A 16,635-nucleotide genomic window follows, 5' to 3' on the forward strand; every position below is an offset into this window, starting at 1 on the left:
TCAAATCTCAGAGCACCAGTAACCTTCTCAGGGAGGCCTCCTATGGGCCCCTACTTGAACGATGCTTGTTTGCCATCACTCCCCATCACCTTGACCCTTCCCCGGACGTATTTTACAGACTCCCTTACTTGATAATATTTTATTTCTTTCTTATTTGTCTACCCCAGTGACAATGTAACCTCATGGAAGCTGAGACACGGCACATCTTTTCCATTTCTGTATTTGCAGTGCTTAGACCATCATTGACGGGTATCTCATTTATATTTGTTTAAAGAAAGAGGATGAGAAGAAAGAAAAGCTGAAAGGATGGAAAGAAGGAAGAGAGGAAGGAAGAAAAAATGGAAAACAGAAAGAGAGGGATAGGAAAAAAGAGACTAGGGAAAAGAAACTGTCCTACTCAAATCTGGGTGATCCTGGAGGTATCATTACATATCTTTAAGCCTCAGCATCCTCCTGGGTAAATAAACACAAGAATATGGACTTAAAAGAGACACCCTGGGAGAAAATATGAATAGATATACTTGCCCTGTGAAGGTAGGTTTCCTGGAATAATGCTCATCCTTGTCAGGAAAGCTTGTGGGAAGACAGCTGTGTTACCTGTGTGGCGGGAGCCTAGACAATCTGCATAGGGCTCCCACACTTGTCAGTCTCTGCTTGAGGTTTGCAGAATAATTAAAGGTACAGTAGGCAGATGTCATTAACTTGTTAACCTGAAGTTTTCTCCCACCTCCCACCCCCTCTGGAAGAGAGCTTGCAAATGGGTTCCCATGAACCCGGTCTGACTTAGATGATTTCCTTTCAATTATTCTCCCTGGAGCTCTGCACATTTGTTGGGCTCATTATTAAAATTCAGGGGCTGCATTGTATTCATCCACAATATCTCTCTAGATGAACATACCGTGGATGCCGGCTCCTTAAAAGTCACTGCTCCCAAAGGAGATCCCTGACCTCCAAACTGCATAGTCCCCTCCATCCCAGCTCCCTGCTACAGAGAGGGCTTCCCCCCCCGCCCCCCCCGCCACATTTCCTGCTAAATTGCCCGAGTTAGGTAATTAGGTCTTCTAAGGAGCTGTATCTTTTGTATGCTTCTGAGTAAGGGCTGGAAAAGCAAGGAGTCTCTGCATGGCACTTTGGAAACACAATGTAAGGCTCACGGTAAGAACGCTGCCCACATTCCTTTCCACAATTTGCAGAACATGTTCATATATCTCGGCTCATTTATCACCAGGACTGATAAGGTGAGGTAGGTCTCTGTCCATGTGACATGGGAGAAAGAGGAGGCTCAAAGGCTTAAAGAGTTCAAATCACTTGGCCAAGGGCGTCTGGTCAGAAAGAGGCGCTTTTGGGGGTCACAGACAATTCTCTGACCTCTTAGATGAGGCCCCGTCTGTCTTAATCCCTGCTGCAGCTACAGTATCTGCACAGGGCCTGGCACATGGAAAAGACTCAATGAGTTTTGTTGATAACTATTTCCAGAAAAACAAGCAGAAATCATACCATCATGTACTTAATAGAGTGTGTGGCTGTATTCAATTCTGTTTACAGAGAGAGAAAACAAAGGCAGAGCCAATCTTCCTAATTCATCCCTATTGATGGGGTGATTCCAAGGTATGAGAACACACACACACAGCGGCACATGGGTCCCCCCCAACAGACATGCTTAGGTGTGCGTGTGTGCACGCACACAGGCACACACTCACATACAGCCACACAGATCTTCTGCCAACACATACACACACATACACACACATTCACAATGACATCCTCCCCCAGATGCTTTTCCCAATAGTTGTCACCATTTTCCTTCCTTTTTCCTTGCCTCAGCCCCACAACAGTACTTCCCAGGATGCAGGCTTTTGCATTCCACCTTCATCACTTTTGCCGTGGCTTATGAGAGTTAGTCTACTGTTTTTACAATATTTTCTTTAAATCAACCCACTTTAAAAAAATCTTGGCTATCTTTAGGTAATAAAGGAACGTTTTCGACGATTATCGCAAGTGGAAGCCCAGAACCATCTGTCATAAATGAAAGGCAAGCATAAGAATTAAAGAAGATGAGAACAAGAGTATTCTCAAATTCTAGCTAGATTCCACTATCTTCCAAGGCTCCTGGTCTTCCTCTTTGTTCAACAGGGGACATTAGCAAGTGTCAGAAAGGTGTGAAAGGCATATTAGCACCAACTGAGATCGTCTTCCTGAAAAATTGAAAGAAAAATGAAAAAGGAATGACTTTCTTGCGGTGGGATGCAATGCTATTTAATGTTGAATCCCAGTATCACTTAACACCTTGCCACACACAATCACGTGTGTGTTCACACAATCAGCGCCATGCGTTTCATACAGTGAAAAGGTCATCCCAAGGAAGGATTAAGTCCCACTTCCCTCAAGTGCCATTCCAAGTGTTGTGCCATATGATCTGGTCTTTTTTAAAAATTAATTAATTAATTAATTAACTTATTGGCTGTGTTGGGTCTTCGTTGTTGCGCATGGGCTTTCTCTAGCTGTGGTGAGTGGGGGCTACTCTTCGTTGTGGTGCACTGGCTCCTCATTGGCCGTGGCTTCCCTTGTTGTGGAGCACGGGCTCTAGACGCATGGGCTTCAGTAGTTGTGGCACATGGGCTCAATAGTTGTGGCTCCCGGGCTCTAGAGCACAGGCTCGCAGTAGTTGTGGCTCTTGGGCTTAGTTGCTCCGTGGCATGTGGGATCTTCCTGGGCCAGGGATCGAACCTGTGTCCCCTGCATTGGCAGACGGATTCTTAACCAGTGTGCTACCAAGGAAGCCCTGATCTGGTCTTTATCTGCAGCCTTTCTCATGTGGCCATCATGTCCCAGCTTATCATGGGGCCGAATGGTGTCCCTCCAAAATTCACATATTGATGTCTTAAGCCCCATTAGCTCAGAAAGCGACTGTATTTGGACATAGGATTTTTTGGTTTTTTTAGAGCTTTTATTGAGATACAGTTAACATACAATAAACTGCATATATTTAGAGCATACAATTTGGTATCCCAATCTCCCAATTCATTCGGACATAGGATTTTTAAAGAGGTGATTAAGTTAAAACAAGGTCATTAGGGTGGGTTCTAATTCAATATGGTTGGTGTCCTTATAAGAAGAGGCCTTAAGACATAGACACACACAGAGGGAAGACTGCGTGAGGACACAGGGAGAGGGCAGCCATCCACAAACCAAGGAGAGAAGCCTCAGAAGAAAGCAACCCTGCAGACAACTTATCTCAGAGTTCTAGCCTGCAAACCTGTAAGAAAATACACTCATTTTGTTCCAGTCACTGAGTTTGTGGTACTTTGTTATTGCAACCCTAGCAAACTAACACACAGTCAAAACAGAAGTTGTACATGTCCCAGAGTTCACTTATTCTCCCAGTGCCCAGCCTCCGTCTAAGCCATTACATCACATCTGGTTGAATCAGGAGCCATGTTCCCTCTTCAAGCACCACTTCAAATGCTTCTGTGTTCATGAGATATTTTCCAATCATCCACACAATGTAATTTCTGCTTCTGCCCAAACCCCGCAGGTTTGTGTGCACGCTGCTTGCTGCCCTGATGGAACCACGATTTTCTACCATTTCCTTTCCATCACGAGCTTCCTGAGGGCCAAACCCAGGTCTTTCTTATGCAATAGGAGCTCAGTAAGTGCATCTTCAATAAGACTGGATTAAGTAAAAGGAAATAAAATGATGGGAGACAGGAGAAAGTGAGTAATAGCTGAAAACACAAGGGCTTTGGAGACAAGATCGAGGCTTGGGTTCTGCCTCTGTCGTTTGCTGGCTGTGTGACCCTCAGTGACTTCTGAGGCACTCTGAGCTTTTGTTTCCTCACCTGGAAAGCAAGGCTGCTTTCAGGATTAAAGTATATAATGATGCCTTCCAGGACAAGAGAGCAGCTGGTAAATGATGACTAGATTCACCCTCCACCAACTTCCCACTGAGATATTTATGAAAACGAACACACCAACACATGCAAAGTTGCTGCAGCTCTGGGAATGAGAAATATTGGTGGAAATCTTTGAGGCCTTTGAGGATTTCCTCTAACCAAAGAAAGGAAGTGTCCTTGCAGATAAACAAGGCCAGGCTCTTCTGCAACAACTTCTCAGCACAGAAGCTTAGAGCCCAGGGCCCTGTGCCAGCCAGAGGCAGGGAGCTCCCTGCACCATGTGGGAACTATTTCAGGAGGTGCCCACACATACTTTTTCTTTCTATTCCTCTCATCAGTGCATCCCTTTCTATACTCATTTGGGACTACGATGCCCAGTTGTGGAACAAAGCTATCTATTGTGTCACTTCTCTTAAACAGAAAGGAAAGGAAATAAGAAAGAGGCAAGAAAACCAAGGCAGCTGCGGTTTTCCACTTTTTTTGCAAGAACGGAATGGAAAGGAAGCATATCATGGTAGTTAAGAGCACATATGCCAGAGCCCTTTTGCTCAGCTTTGAATTCTGGCTCGAATACTTCCTAGGTGTATGATGTTGGGTAAATTATACTGACTCGGTTTTCTCATCTGTCAAGTGGGGATACTACGGCTATCAACCTCACAGGATTATTTTGCAGATTAAATAAATATGAAGGGCTTTGGAATAGTGCCCAGTACCACCCCAGTAAGCAATATGTCATGTTTGTTAAACTGTGTGTATATGAATATATATGTGTACACACACACACACACACACACGCACACACATTTCTGTGCATAAAGCAGAGATAGAAAATTCCTCCTGAGTCTTAAAGAACCACACGGGCTAAAAGTCTTCCAAGATGTCAGCTCAGAGCGGTGAATATCACTGACAGAAGAGAAAATCTAACAGCAACCAGAGTACCATGTAGGAAATACAAATAAATCCACAGAGCCTAACACGCACAGACAACAGGCTTGAATAAGAGCTCTTCTTGTCGTTTCCCGAGAAACTATCTTCTAAGTACAGCCAAAACTTGTACAGCAAGAAAGAAGAATGTAACACTCACCCTCGAGCAGCACAGGCAGAAAAGGCCCATGAAGAAGATATACTCTAGGCAACAAAAGAAAATTCCTGGAAGTACAAATGTCTTATGGTCTTTATAAAGTTTCAAAACCATAAACTCAATGAAATAAGAAATAAAGTGGAAATGATAAAACAACGACCCGAAATGGAAAGAACTGTTTCAGAGAAGCTAGATTGTATGGAAAACAAGAATAACACCAGAGAACTAAAATATGCATTAGGCATGGTAAAGGAACAGGTTATCAGAAACAGACAAAAATATAATCATTAATGTCAGAGGAACACTGGGGTGTTGTAAAAGTGCAGAGAAATGGCAAAAAAAAAGATGAAAATGTGGAGAGAGATGGGAAATTCACAAATGACAGTTGTTTCGAAAGAAAAGACTAGAACACACAACCAACATTCACAGATTTAGGAAGACATGCTGGTGAGAAGTGAGACACAAAGGCTGCATTAGCAAAGCTCACTGTCTAGTGTGAGAAAAGCCTAGCAATGAGGTAAAATCTGCCAGGGAGGACAGTCTACACTTTTCATCTTCCTACATTCTGCAAGTTCTACCGCAGGGCTCGACTAAATCACTTATTTCCTAAACTAAATCTCCCGGGGAACACTGTTTGCAAGGCTACTGGCTACTACTAAAAGTAGCTCTCTGGTCAAAGAAATTTGGACAAGAATAGGTTTGTTTTTTTTCTTTTAAATAGACAGCCATTATTTATTGATATTTATTTTTTTAATTGGGGTATAGCTGTTTTATAATGCTGTGTTCCTTTCTACTGCACAGCGAAGTGGAGTTCCCTGTGCTATACAGCAGGTTCTCATTAGTTCTCTATTTTATACATATTAGTGTATATATGTCAATCCCAATCTCTCAGTTCATCCCACCCCCACCCCCCGCTTTCCCCCCTTGGTATCCATCTGTGTCTCTATTTCTGCTTTTGGACAAGAATATGTTAAACTGAACTAAAACCAAATTCTTTACTACATAACTTTAATGCTGGGATGCATTACGAATTTTGAAGAGAGTGTGATATTATGCCACATTTTCAAATTCAGAAAAGGTAGAGGTCATTTTTGGCTGATACTTTTGACCATGATGCCAACCCCCCCGTCTTTTTCATCTCTCATAACAGCTACTGACATCTCCCAGGCACAGCTGAGAAATGCCAAGGTAGACCCTGAGGAAGCAAATGCCAGGATCATAATATGTCAGGCTCTCATGGATGTGCCCTCAGTGCTACGCCCACAGCCTTTAGAGCAGCTTGATAAACAAATTACACATTCACGCAGGCTGTCAGTGTCTTTTGCAAAATCATGGTCGGGGAGACCACTGTCAGCCTAGGACAGCAATGAGATACATAGCCTGGTCAGCCAGCAATCCTGTCCCAGAACTTAAGTGCCTCCGTTACTCTTCCTGCCACTCTAGCGCCAGTAACCACAGCACATGGGAAAGCCCTGAGCCACTGCTTCCATCTGGCTGCAGCTTCACTGTGACATGGATGATGTGTCCTTATGGTACTACAGCATCACGTCTACCTGGCATCTTGCTCCAAACCAGCAGCCTCTGCTACCACCAGAATCCAAGCATCATCCCAACTTGTAAATTTCTCATATCAGGCCTCACACACTGGGCTGGATCCTGGACTGTTGAAATGAAACCCCGCTTTCTCCATCTCTAGTCCAGCCTTCCTCCTTTTTGTACATGGCCCAGGTCTGCTTCTGGACAGCATGTTATGATGCACTGATGGTCTCCCACCAGAACTCATTTGTAGCTTTCTGCCTTTCTTCCTTCTCCTGCTCTCTTCCTGTGGAATGACTTAGTTGCTCCTTGGAGCTCCTGCAGAGTCCATGTAACAATTAGAGCAGCTCTGATGGAACATCTGGTGAGGGAGAAACAGGATTCACTTGAGGTGCAATTACCAGATGTAGGAGGTACTGCAGGGTTTCCTCATCCAAATAATATACTATGCCCAGAACTCCAAGGCAGAGAGTAACAGAAATCTTGGAGCTGGGCTGCTTAGGTTGGAACCCTTGTAATACCACGGACTAGCTGTGTGATGTGCAGCTATGTATTGAATCTCTCTGGTCTCAATTTTCTAATCTATAAAATGGGGCTAATAATGGATCGTGGAGGCACCTAGCGGAAGACAGTGAAATTGCTTAAGAGGTTCCTGTATTAATCCAAGCAAAAGGTAATAAAGGTCCTGGACTGAGGCTGACAGAGAGGATGAAGATGAGGAGGTAGAATTTGAAAATTATTTAGGAGGTCAAATGGCACAATTTGGTGACCAAGTGACCATGGGGGGTGGGATACAAGAAGAATAGGAGGGGTAAGATGAGAATGAAACCATTCAAGGGTAGCTCAATTTTTTCACTAGGGTAGCTGAGTAAACATGGGTGCTTTTAACCAAGACAGTTCATAAAAGAGGTTCATATTCGGTGTGTGGGAGGAGTAGTGTATTCCCAGGAGTTCTGTTGTAATGATTACTATCTCCATTCATTTTCCTCACGACACTGTGGTTACAATTCTCAGATGAGGAAACTATCTGTTGCTCCACACCTGTTACCTCCCTTCTTCCACACAGCAGCCCTAAGAGGTAAGTGTTCTATTCTTATCTCCTCTTAGCTCCATCATGTAAAAAAGTAAAAAAGCATCAGAGAGGTAAAACACTGGCCTAAGATCACACAGCACCTCGCTTGGGACTGACTGATTGATTAATTTTTTGTGTAAATTTTTTACATTATTTATTTATTTATTTACTGCTCTCCGAGCTCTTCTTTTTTTGCTTTTTAAAAATTTTTTAAATTTTTATTGAAGTACAGTTATTTGCAATGCTGTATTAGTTGTGTCAGGTGTGCAGCACAGTGATTCAGTTTATATATATATATATGTATATATATGTTTACTTATTTATTTATTTATATTCTTTTTCAGATTCTTCAGCTGGGATTTCAACCCAAGGCTGAGACTCCCTGAATTATCAGGCTTGCAGTATTACACACTGCCTCTCAAATATACTCCACCAGAGATGCATACTGAACAGTATCATCTGTGCCATCTTCCTGCATGAAATAGTTCAGAGTCCTCTGCATCATTTTGATTTGAACCCCTCCTTGTACATTCGAGAGTTTGCCCTAGCTAGCACAGAGGTGTTTTACCATATTATGCATTTGTCACAGCTGTTCTACAAACCTGTGTGGGCATTATGTTTGCATGGTGTGGTTTCTGTGTCTAATTACAGCGTTGAAAGCTATGACATGCACAGATAGATATGTATATAGAGATTAGGAACACACAGCAATACTGTTTTCTTTTTTTTTAATTAATTTCATTTATTTATTTATTATTTTTGGGGGGGTACTGTTTTAACATCAAAGTACACACGCCTTAGAAGAAGAATAGCCTACTTTTAACTCTTGCGCACTATTTGCTTAGCTGATAGCTAAGTGAAATTGGGGAGTGTTAGAAAGCTGTGAATACTCTTCAATATTAATATTACAGGTTACCTGGGAAGAGGGGGTTTTCCAGTATAAAATGATACTGCCCAAATCCAGCAAAAGGCTTAAAAGTCCAAACCACTCTAAATATTGATTTGACTCAATTGTGCAATTTAGAACATTCCTATTTCCCCGGAGAGGAGTCATTCCTGAGGAAAATCGTGAAAATGGAATGTAAAAAAAGGAGAGAGAAGAAAAAGTAACATTGCAGATCTACCGCGGACAGAGTTCACTTTCATCTTTGGGGAAATTTCTTTCCACCTCCCGAAAAAGACAGCCACAAATAACGGTTCTCCCGATGAAACCATCCCAGCTGGATCATGCTAAAAAGCTTTTAGGAGGGAAGCAGTAAGTAAATTCAACTGTTCAGATGCATTTGTATGTAATCCTAAAGCAGTAGCCCGGGTAATCGCCAAGCCATCAACAACTAGAAGGATTGAGACTATTAGATGCGGACAACAGAGAAATAATGGATGTTAAAGAGGTCGGGGAAACAGAAATGACTGCATTCACCCACCACATAGCTCTAAACCTGATGACGGGAGAATGGAAGCTCCATTTTCTAAGCACTGAACTATTAAAACACACACACACACACACACACACTGATAAATGCCAGCATCAGTTTTATCCTGTAGATGGTTAAACAGTCAGTTTCTTCTTTAACGTTTTGAAATAGAAGAGGACGTTGGTCTTTTACTCATTTCAGAGTGGAAGGGGAAGGATGTCTTTCTTCTCCACCAACAGTGGAGGCTGGGAGGGTTGGCTGCTGGGGCATCAAAGGTTCCAGAACCTTGGAGGCAGGATGCTGGAACAGAAGGCAGGCAGGGACACACAAAATGTCTATCCATGATCTTAAAGGATTTTTGAAGAAGAGCCAGTTCTGCTTCTCCAGCCAAGCTTTTGTTACTTGCCAGGAACATTACGCTTCAGTAGATCTGGGATTCTTGCAGTGTGGACCTATAAAGCCTGCCCAGATGAAATCATCTGCGTTGCTTGTTGAAATGCAGACTCCCAGACGAAGGTTCCAAGGTACCGAAGCAGAATCCCTTGAGGTGGAGCAAGGATTCTTATGCCACTGACCTTGAGAATTACCATGGTCATTAGTGGAATCAGAAGTTGTGGTTTGAGCTGGGTGATCTTAAATTCCAGGCTCTTTGAAGTTATTATGATATAGACCCGGGGTCAGCAAACTGCTGCCTCCTGGCCAAATTTGGCTGCCACTTGCTTTTTTAAATAAAGTTTTAATTGGAACACAGTCGCGTTCATTCATTTTTGTCTTTGAGTAGTTGCCACAGAGACTATATGGCTTACAAAAATCAAAAATATTTACTATCTGGCCCTTTGCAGAAGAAGCTGGCTCACTTCCAAGGTAGACCAACGGTTTTCAATCATTTCTGTGCATCAGAGACATTTACAGATATTTCTTCTAATGCCACATCCCCAGACCTATTCCTAGAGATTCTGAACTGCCCAGCCTGGGATCGGACTGGGATATAGGTGTTGTTTAGAAGGCTGTTCAGGTGATTCAGTGTGCAGCCAGGATGAGGACCATCGCTACAAAGCGGATTGCACGTGGTTTGCAAAGAGGCTGAAAAGAACTTGCTTCATAATACCACCTCCCCACAGCTGAGTGTTCTGGGGTAGCCTATGTAACTTGTGCGAGTCTCAGTTGCCTTATCTGTAAAAGAGTGATATCAACGGTCACTTTGTTGAGTGAGGTGTTATGAAGATTAGAGACAAGGAATGCATACTTCCTAAGACAGGGCTTAGCGTGCAGAAAATCTACATAAATGATGTTGGTGACGAGGGTGATGGGGACAATGCCCATGGCTTTAACCATGGAATTAAGTACACATTCATTAGGCATTAGCTGTGTGCTTGGCAAGGGGAAACCGAGATACATAAGACGTGATGACCCTCTGAAGGAGCTCACAGCCAAGTTAAGCCAAGCAGGCACATAAAAAAATACTGACTGCAACAGAAAAGAAAAACAGGCAAAGAATATGGGCAGACAAGCTGCAGAAAAAGAGAAACTAATTTCCAATCAATATACACAAACCAGTTCAACCTCAGTAATAATCAGGGAGATGAGAAATAAAACGTGAGGCATTTTTTCCCAAGAAACAAGCAAATGTTAAAAATATTGAAAATACTCTGCTTTCACGGAAGTGTAATTTTATAGACTTTTTAGAGGGTGAATAGTCAAGTTAATATCTGTATTCTTTCTAAATCCTCTATTTCCCTTCTAGGTATCTAGTCTGTAGGAATATATATGCACCTGTGTAAGAACATGCACTGTAGCATGGCTGCAACAATGGAAACCATCCAAATACCCCATAAGGCGGGGAATGGCTAGCTAAGTCATCACTCTAAGAATTTATTGTTTTTTTTTTTCTAATGAGGAATACAGGTATAAAACGGACAGTCGCCCAAAGTATTTTATGGTGAAGTTGCAAATAATAGAAAATGCCAAAACCCACATATAATAAAGCACACGTACTCACATGCAAAACAAAACTTTACATTTTTATCCCCTTATGTGTATGTAAATTCCCAGACAAGATTATTTCTGGGAAGGAAAGGTAGATTTAGAGTAGGATAGGGGAGTTCTTTCACTTCACCTATATTGTTTGAATATTTAATAACGTGAATGAATGTATTCATGTACTTCTTGCGTACATTTTAAAAATAAAAAATAGGACAATAATTCAACATGGAGAGTATTATAATAGAAGTGCATGTAGAGTACAATGGCAGTACCAAAAAAAAAATTCTGCTGGGGTGGGAAGGAGAAGAAGAGATGCCACGGAGACAGGATAACACTGAGTTGGCCATTAGAGAAGATGATCGTGGCACCCCAGGCAGAGAGGGGACAATAAGCAGGAGCCCAGGGCCATGAACGTGTGTACTTTCATTCATTCATTCATTCACTCAACAAACACTTGAGGAGTGTCTCCTCTGAGCTCAAGAACCTTAAAAAAAAAAAAAGATACAAATGAACTTATTAGAAAACAGAAACAGGAACTTCCCTGGTGGTGTGGTGGTTGAGAATCTGCCTGCCAATGCAGGAGATACGGGTTCAATCCCTGGGCTGGGGGAAGATCCCACATGCCACGGAGCAACTAAGCCCATGCACCACAACTACTGAGCCTGCACTCTAGAGCTTAAGAGCCACAACTACTGAGCCGTTGTGTGGCAACTACTGAAGCCCATGCGCCTAGAGCCCATGCTCCACAACAAGAGAAGCCACTGCAATGAGAAGCCCGTACACAGCAACAAAGACCCAATGCAGCCAATAAATAAGTAAATTAATTACAAAAATGAAACAGACTCAGACTTAGAGAATGAATTTATGATTCCCAGGGGAAAGGATGAGGGGTAGGGAATGACATGGACACACTACTATATTTAAAATGGATAGCCAGCGGACCTACTGTATAGCACAAGGAACTCTGCTCAATATTCTGTAACAACCCAACTGGGAAAAGAATTTGAAAAAGGATAGATACATGTATATGTATAACTGAATAACTTTGTTGTACACTTGAAACTAACACAACATTGTTAATCAACTATACTCCAATATAAAATAGAAAGTTTAAAAAAAAAAGAATGTTCTAGGTGCTGGACATATACAGCAGGGGGAAAAAGAACAAAGGTCCCCGCCTTCGTGTTGCTTCTATCCTAGTCTGGCTAGAGACACAAGATACAATCCTACAAGTAAAACGCATAGTGTGATGGTGGACGTGATGGGGAGGGAAGCGGGATGGGAAGTGCTGGCACGGGAATGGGGTTCCCCACTTCAGCTAGGGTCACCTGACTGTGGTCATGCTAGGAGGTACCATGGACAGAGAGCGGAAGGAGCTGAGAGAACTAGCTATGGAGATAATCAGGGGGAAGAACATTCCAGACTCAAGAACACCAGGTGCAGGGGACCCGCTGTAGGGCTGAGCTTGACGTGTCCCAGCGACAATCAAGACAGCATGGCTGGAATGGGTCAGCAAGAGGGCTGTGGGTCAGAGGGCAGGAGGGGACTGGGACAAGTCAGGTAAAGCTTTGTGAAAAATGAAAAGGACTTTGGCCTCCTCTTGAGTGATGGGGGTCAGTAGAGGCTTTTGAACTGAGAGCTGGCTTGACCTGCTACATGTTTTAAAAGATCCCTCTGGCTGCTCAATGGGAAGACTCCAGGGGCAAGAGTGGAAGCAGAGAGACCTGTTGGGACGTTCCTATATTTTCAGGATCTGCTGAGGGTCCAGGCGACTGAGTCTGTGGGGGCTGGATCATTCGATACAAGTGTGGCCAACAGGGTCTTGGCAGCCTGTGGACCTCCCTGGTCTTTAGGTAGCAGCTCCCCAGTTCTTTTTGACAAACCTGCCTATAACATTGCGGAATAATCCAGGGACTTCCCTGGCGGTGTAGTGGTTAAGAATCCGCCTGCCAATGCAGGGGACACGGGTTTGAGCCCTGGTCTGGGAAGATCCCAAAGGCCACGGAGCAACTAGTTCGTGTGCCACAACTAGTGAGCCTGTGCTCTAGAGCCCATGAACTACAACTACTGAGCCCACATGCCACACCTACTGAAAGCTGTGTGCCTACAGCCCAGGCTCTGCAACGAGAAGCCACTGCAATGAGAAGCCTGCGCACAGCAACGAAGAGTAGCCCCTGCTCGCTGCAACTAGAGAAAGCCCGCACACAGCAATGAAGACCCAACGCAGCCAATAAATAAATAAATAAATGTATTTAAAAAAAAAAAAACATTGCAGAATCCAGGGTAAGAGTAGAAACCAAGGGCCCTATGCCACATGCCGAGGTATTTCAAAGTTTTAAAGCAATCTATTATAGTGTTCTATAAAATATGAACCACCCTCCCATCTTCACCGTGACCTGGAAAGTCAGTTCAAACTTAGAATCCTCTGACTTCTCAGGCTTCTTTGCCAAAATATGGCCGCATGGGGTGGGGGGGAGGGGAGGGCAGGGGGCTGGCACCTGGCTTATGGCTCCTGGATCCCTAACCTCAGTGTGTCCCCCACTTTTCTTCCTCCTGCCAGCTCTGTCCCCCCCATAGTGGCTTTTTTTGCACATGTGTGGGTACATCACAACCTGCGTATTGAAAATTAGTGGAAAAAAAAAAAGAAAGAGTGGACAACTGGCTTTACATCCCCTCTGGCTTTGGTATGCAAATTGTCCTCAGAATAGCGGATGCAGGGAAGAGGCAACTTGGGCAGGGAAATCCGGGTCCTCTGTTACCAAGAGAATGATTCGGAAGGGAAAGTGCAGGTTGTGGTGAGCAAGTGCCCTTGCCCCATGGTCTTCTCAACCCATGGGAAGACATGCGGTGGGAGAAGGGCTAGAGTGGAGATCTCTAGGCTATGTGACCCAGGGCAAGGATGCTTCTTGCATGGGCTTAAGAATGGTACTGCCCAACCCCACTGAGAAGCAGCTTCTCGACTCCTCGAATCTCTGTCTGCTTTTGCCTCCTCACCTCCTCTCCGGCCTCCACCATGTCCATCAGGGTGACTCAGAAGTCCTACAAGGTGTCCAGGTCCGGCCCCCGGTCCTTCAGCAGCCACTCCTACACCAGCAGGCCGGGCTCCCGCATCAGCTCCTCGGCCTTCTCCCGGGTGGGCAGCAGCAGTAGATTCTGGGGCGGCCTGGGCACCAGCATGAGTCTGGCTGGAGGTTACGGCGGGGCCCCGGGTTTGGGGGGCATCACAGCTGTCACCGTGAACCAGAGCCTGCTGAACCCCCTCAAGCTGGAGGTGGACCCCAACATCCAAGCTGTGCACACGCAGGAGAAGGAGCAGATCAAGACCCTCAATAACAAATTTGCCTCCTTCATCGACAAGGTGCGGCACCTGGAGCAGCAGAACAAGATTCTGGAGACCAAATGGAACCTCCTGCAGCAGCAGAAGACAGCCCGGAGCAACATCGACAACATGTTCGAGAGTTACATCAACAACCTCCGGCGGCAGCTGGAAACGCTGGCCCAGGAGAAGCTGAAGCTGGAGGTGGAGCTTGGCAACATGCAGGGGCTAGTGGAGGACTTCAAGACCAAGTATGAGGATGAGATCCAGAAGCGCACAGACATGGAGAATGAGTTTGTCATCATCAAGAAGGATGTGGATGAAGCTTACATGAACAAGGTAGAGCTGGAGTCCCGCCTGGAGGGCCTGACCGATGAGATCAACTTCTACAGGCAACTGTATGAAGAGGAGATCCGCGAGATGCAGTCGCAGATTTCGGACACCTCCGTGGTCCTGTCCATGGACAACAGCTGCTCTCTGGACCTGGATGGCATCATCGCTGAGGTCAAGGCCCAGTATGAGGAGACTGCCAACCGCAGCCGGGCTGAGGCTGAGACCATGTACCAGTTCAAGTACGAGGAGCTGCAGACATTGGCTGGGAAGCACGGGGATGACCTCCATCGCACGAAGACCAAGATTTCTGAGATGAACCAGAACATCAGCCGACTCCAGGCTGAGATCGAGGGTCTCAAAGGCCAGAGGGCTTCCCTGGAGGCTGCCATCGCCGATGCTGAGCAGCGTGGGGAACTGGCCGTCAAGGATGCTCAGGCCAAGCTGGCCGAGCTGGAGGCCGCTCTGAGAACCGCCAAGCAGGACATGGCGCAGCAGCTGCGTGAGTACCAGGAGCTGATGAACGTCAAGCTGGCCCTGGATGTGGAGATTGCCACCTACTGCAAGCTGCTGGAGGGCGAGGAGAGCAGGCTGGAGTCTGGGATGCAGAACATGAGTATCCACACCAAGACCACTAGCGGGTACTCAGGTGGGCTGACCTCAGCCTATGGGACCCCTGGCATCAACTACGGCCTGAGCTCCTACCAGTCCAGCTTGGGCTCTGGCGGGAGCCCTGGCTCCTTCAGCCGCACAGTTCCAAGGCTGTGGTTGTGAAGAAGATTGAGACCCGTGATGGGAAGCTGGTGTCTGAGTCCTCCGACACCCTGCCCAAGTGAAAGGCTCCCGCAATCCCTCCCAGCCTCCCCGCTCCTGCAGAAGGAGGAAGAATCTGAGGCTCAGCCCCATCCTTCGCCCACCACTGGGTGGAGTCAACTGCCTGCCTTGCCCATGCCCCCAACTAAAAGCCAATTCAAGTGTCTTTTTCAGAATAAATGCAATTGTGTTTTTTTCAGAATAAAGTTTCAGCTGGCTCTGCCAACCCAAAAAAAAAAAAAAGAATGGTACTGCCCTTCCTAAGCAAGATGGCGAAGCTCAGGCCTACACTCTTCACGCAGGAGACATGGGATGCTTTGACCGGCAACCCTACCAAGAAACAACCCATAGGAGAGGAGTTCCTAGGAATCTGAATCGTGAATGGCGGGGCTTAAGGAAAACTCTTGGTGCTGGTTTCCACTGGCCACTGGTTCTCGAAGAAACTGTCTCAACTTCTATTCTCTGGGGTGTTGGGGGTCCTCTGGTTCTAGTACTTTCTTAGGCCTCTGTTCAGCTACTCCTTCCATTCCATGAGGCTTTCCCAAAGCATTCTTTTTAAGGGCTGCACTATTCAGGGGTAGATACTGTGCCTGTAACCAAGAAGCAGGTCATGTTACAAAGAATTTCATGCGTCACATGAGAGCAGGTGAACTTTAGTCCATAGAAAATTGCAGGCTTTTAAACAGAGAAGTGGCCTGAATTTTTGTTTGTTTGTTTGATTGCTTTGGTTTTGGTTTTATTTTCAGTGTCTCTGGAGACACATGGAAGTAGGATGGGAAAGGAAAAAAGTATGCCTGGCTTTCCTTTCTCCACCAGCACTTTAATCAGTGGCTTACACAGAGGCATTCATGATGAAGTAGAAGTTGAACCTCAAGGAGGAATGAAGAAACATTCAGGTGAGGAAGATGCCAGGAGATTGAACATTGGCTAATGAACTCATTTTCAGACAAGACCAAAGATTCAAAGCTGACTCCCAGGAATTACAGATCGGGCAGAGTAACATCAAACCACAGTTCAATTCTAGAAAACATTGTAGAACAGATGGTTTTTGAGCAGGGAGAAGCCAGCAGAGGTTCAGTGTGACCCAGCCATGCCAGACTCCTGTCAGCCCCAGCCTTCCGCAGTCCTGTTTAGTAACACAAACTGAAATGCTTCAGCAGCAGGACGCCTGTTAGGTGCCTTGGCTTCACTAGCTA

General features: G+C 45.1%; 2 protein-coding genes across 2 annotated transcripts in view; one reads left to right on the forward strand and one right to left on the reverse strand.

The window, feature by feature from the left end:
• HS3ST4 (heparan sulfate-glucosamine 3-sulfotransferase 4) overlaps positions 1–16,635 on the reverse strand; it is a 416,709-nt gene that overhangs the window by 68,583 nt on the left and 331,491 nt on the right. The gene's annotated exons all lie outside the window — the stretch shown is intronic.
• Positions 13,994–15,465, forward strand: LOC130860510 (keratin, type II cytoskeletal 8-like). Its single transcript, XM_057748829.1, has one exon. It carries the CDS (start codon positions 13,994–13,996, stop codon positions 15,398–15,400), a length of 1,407 nt encoding a protein of 468 aa, XP_057604812.1. The 3' UTR covers positions 15,401–15,465.

Source organism: Hippopotamus amphibius, chromosome 9 (genome assembly GCF_030028045.1).
Source record: "Hippopotamus amphibius kiboko isolate mHipAmp2 chromosome 9, mHipAmp2.hap2, whole genome shotgun sequence".
Taxonomy (NCBI): Eukaryota; Metazoa; Chordata; class Mammalia; order Artiodactyla; family Hippopotamidae; genus Hippopotamus; species Hippopotamus amphibius.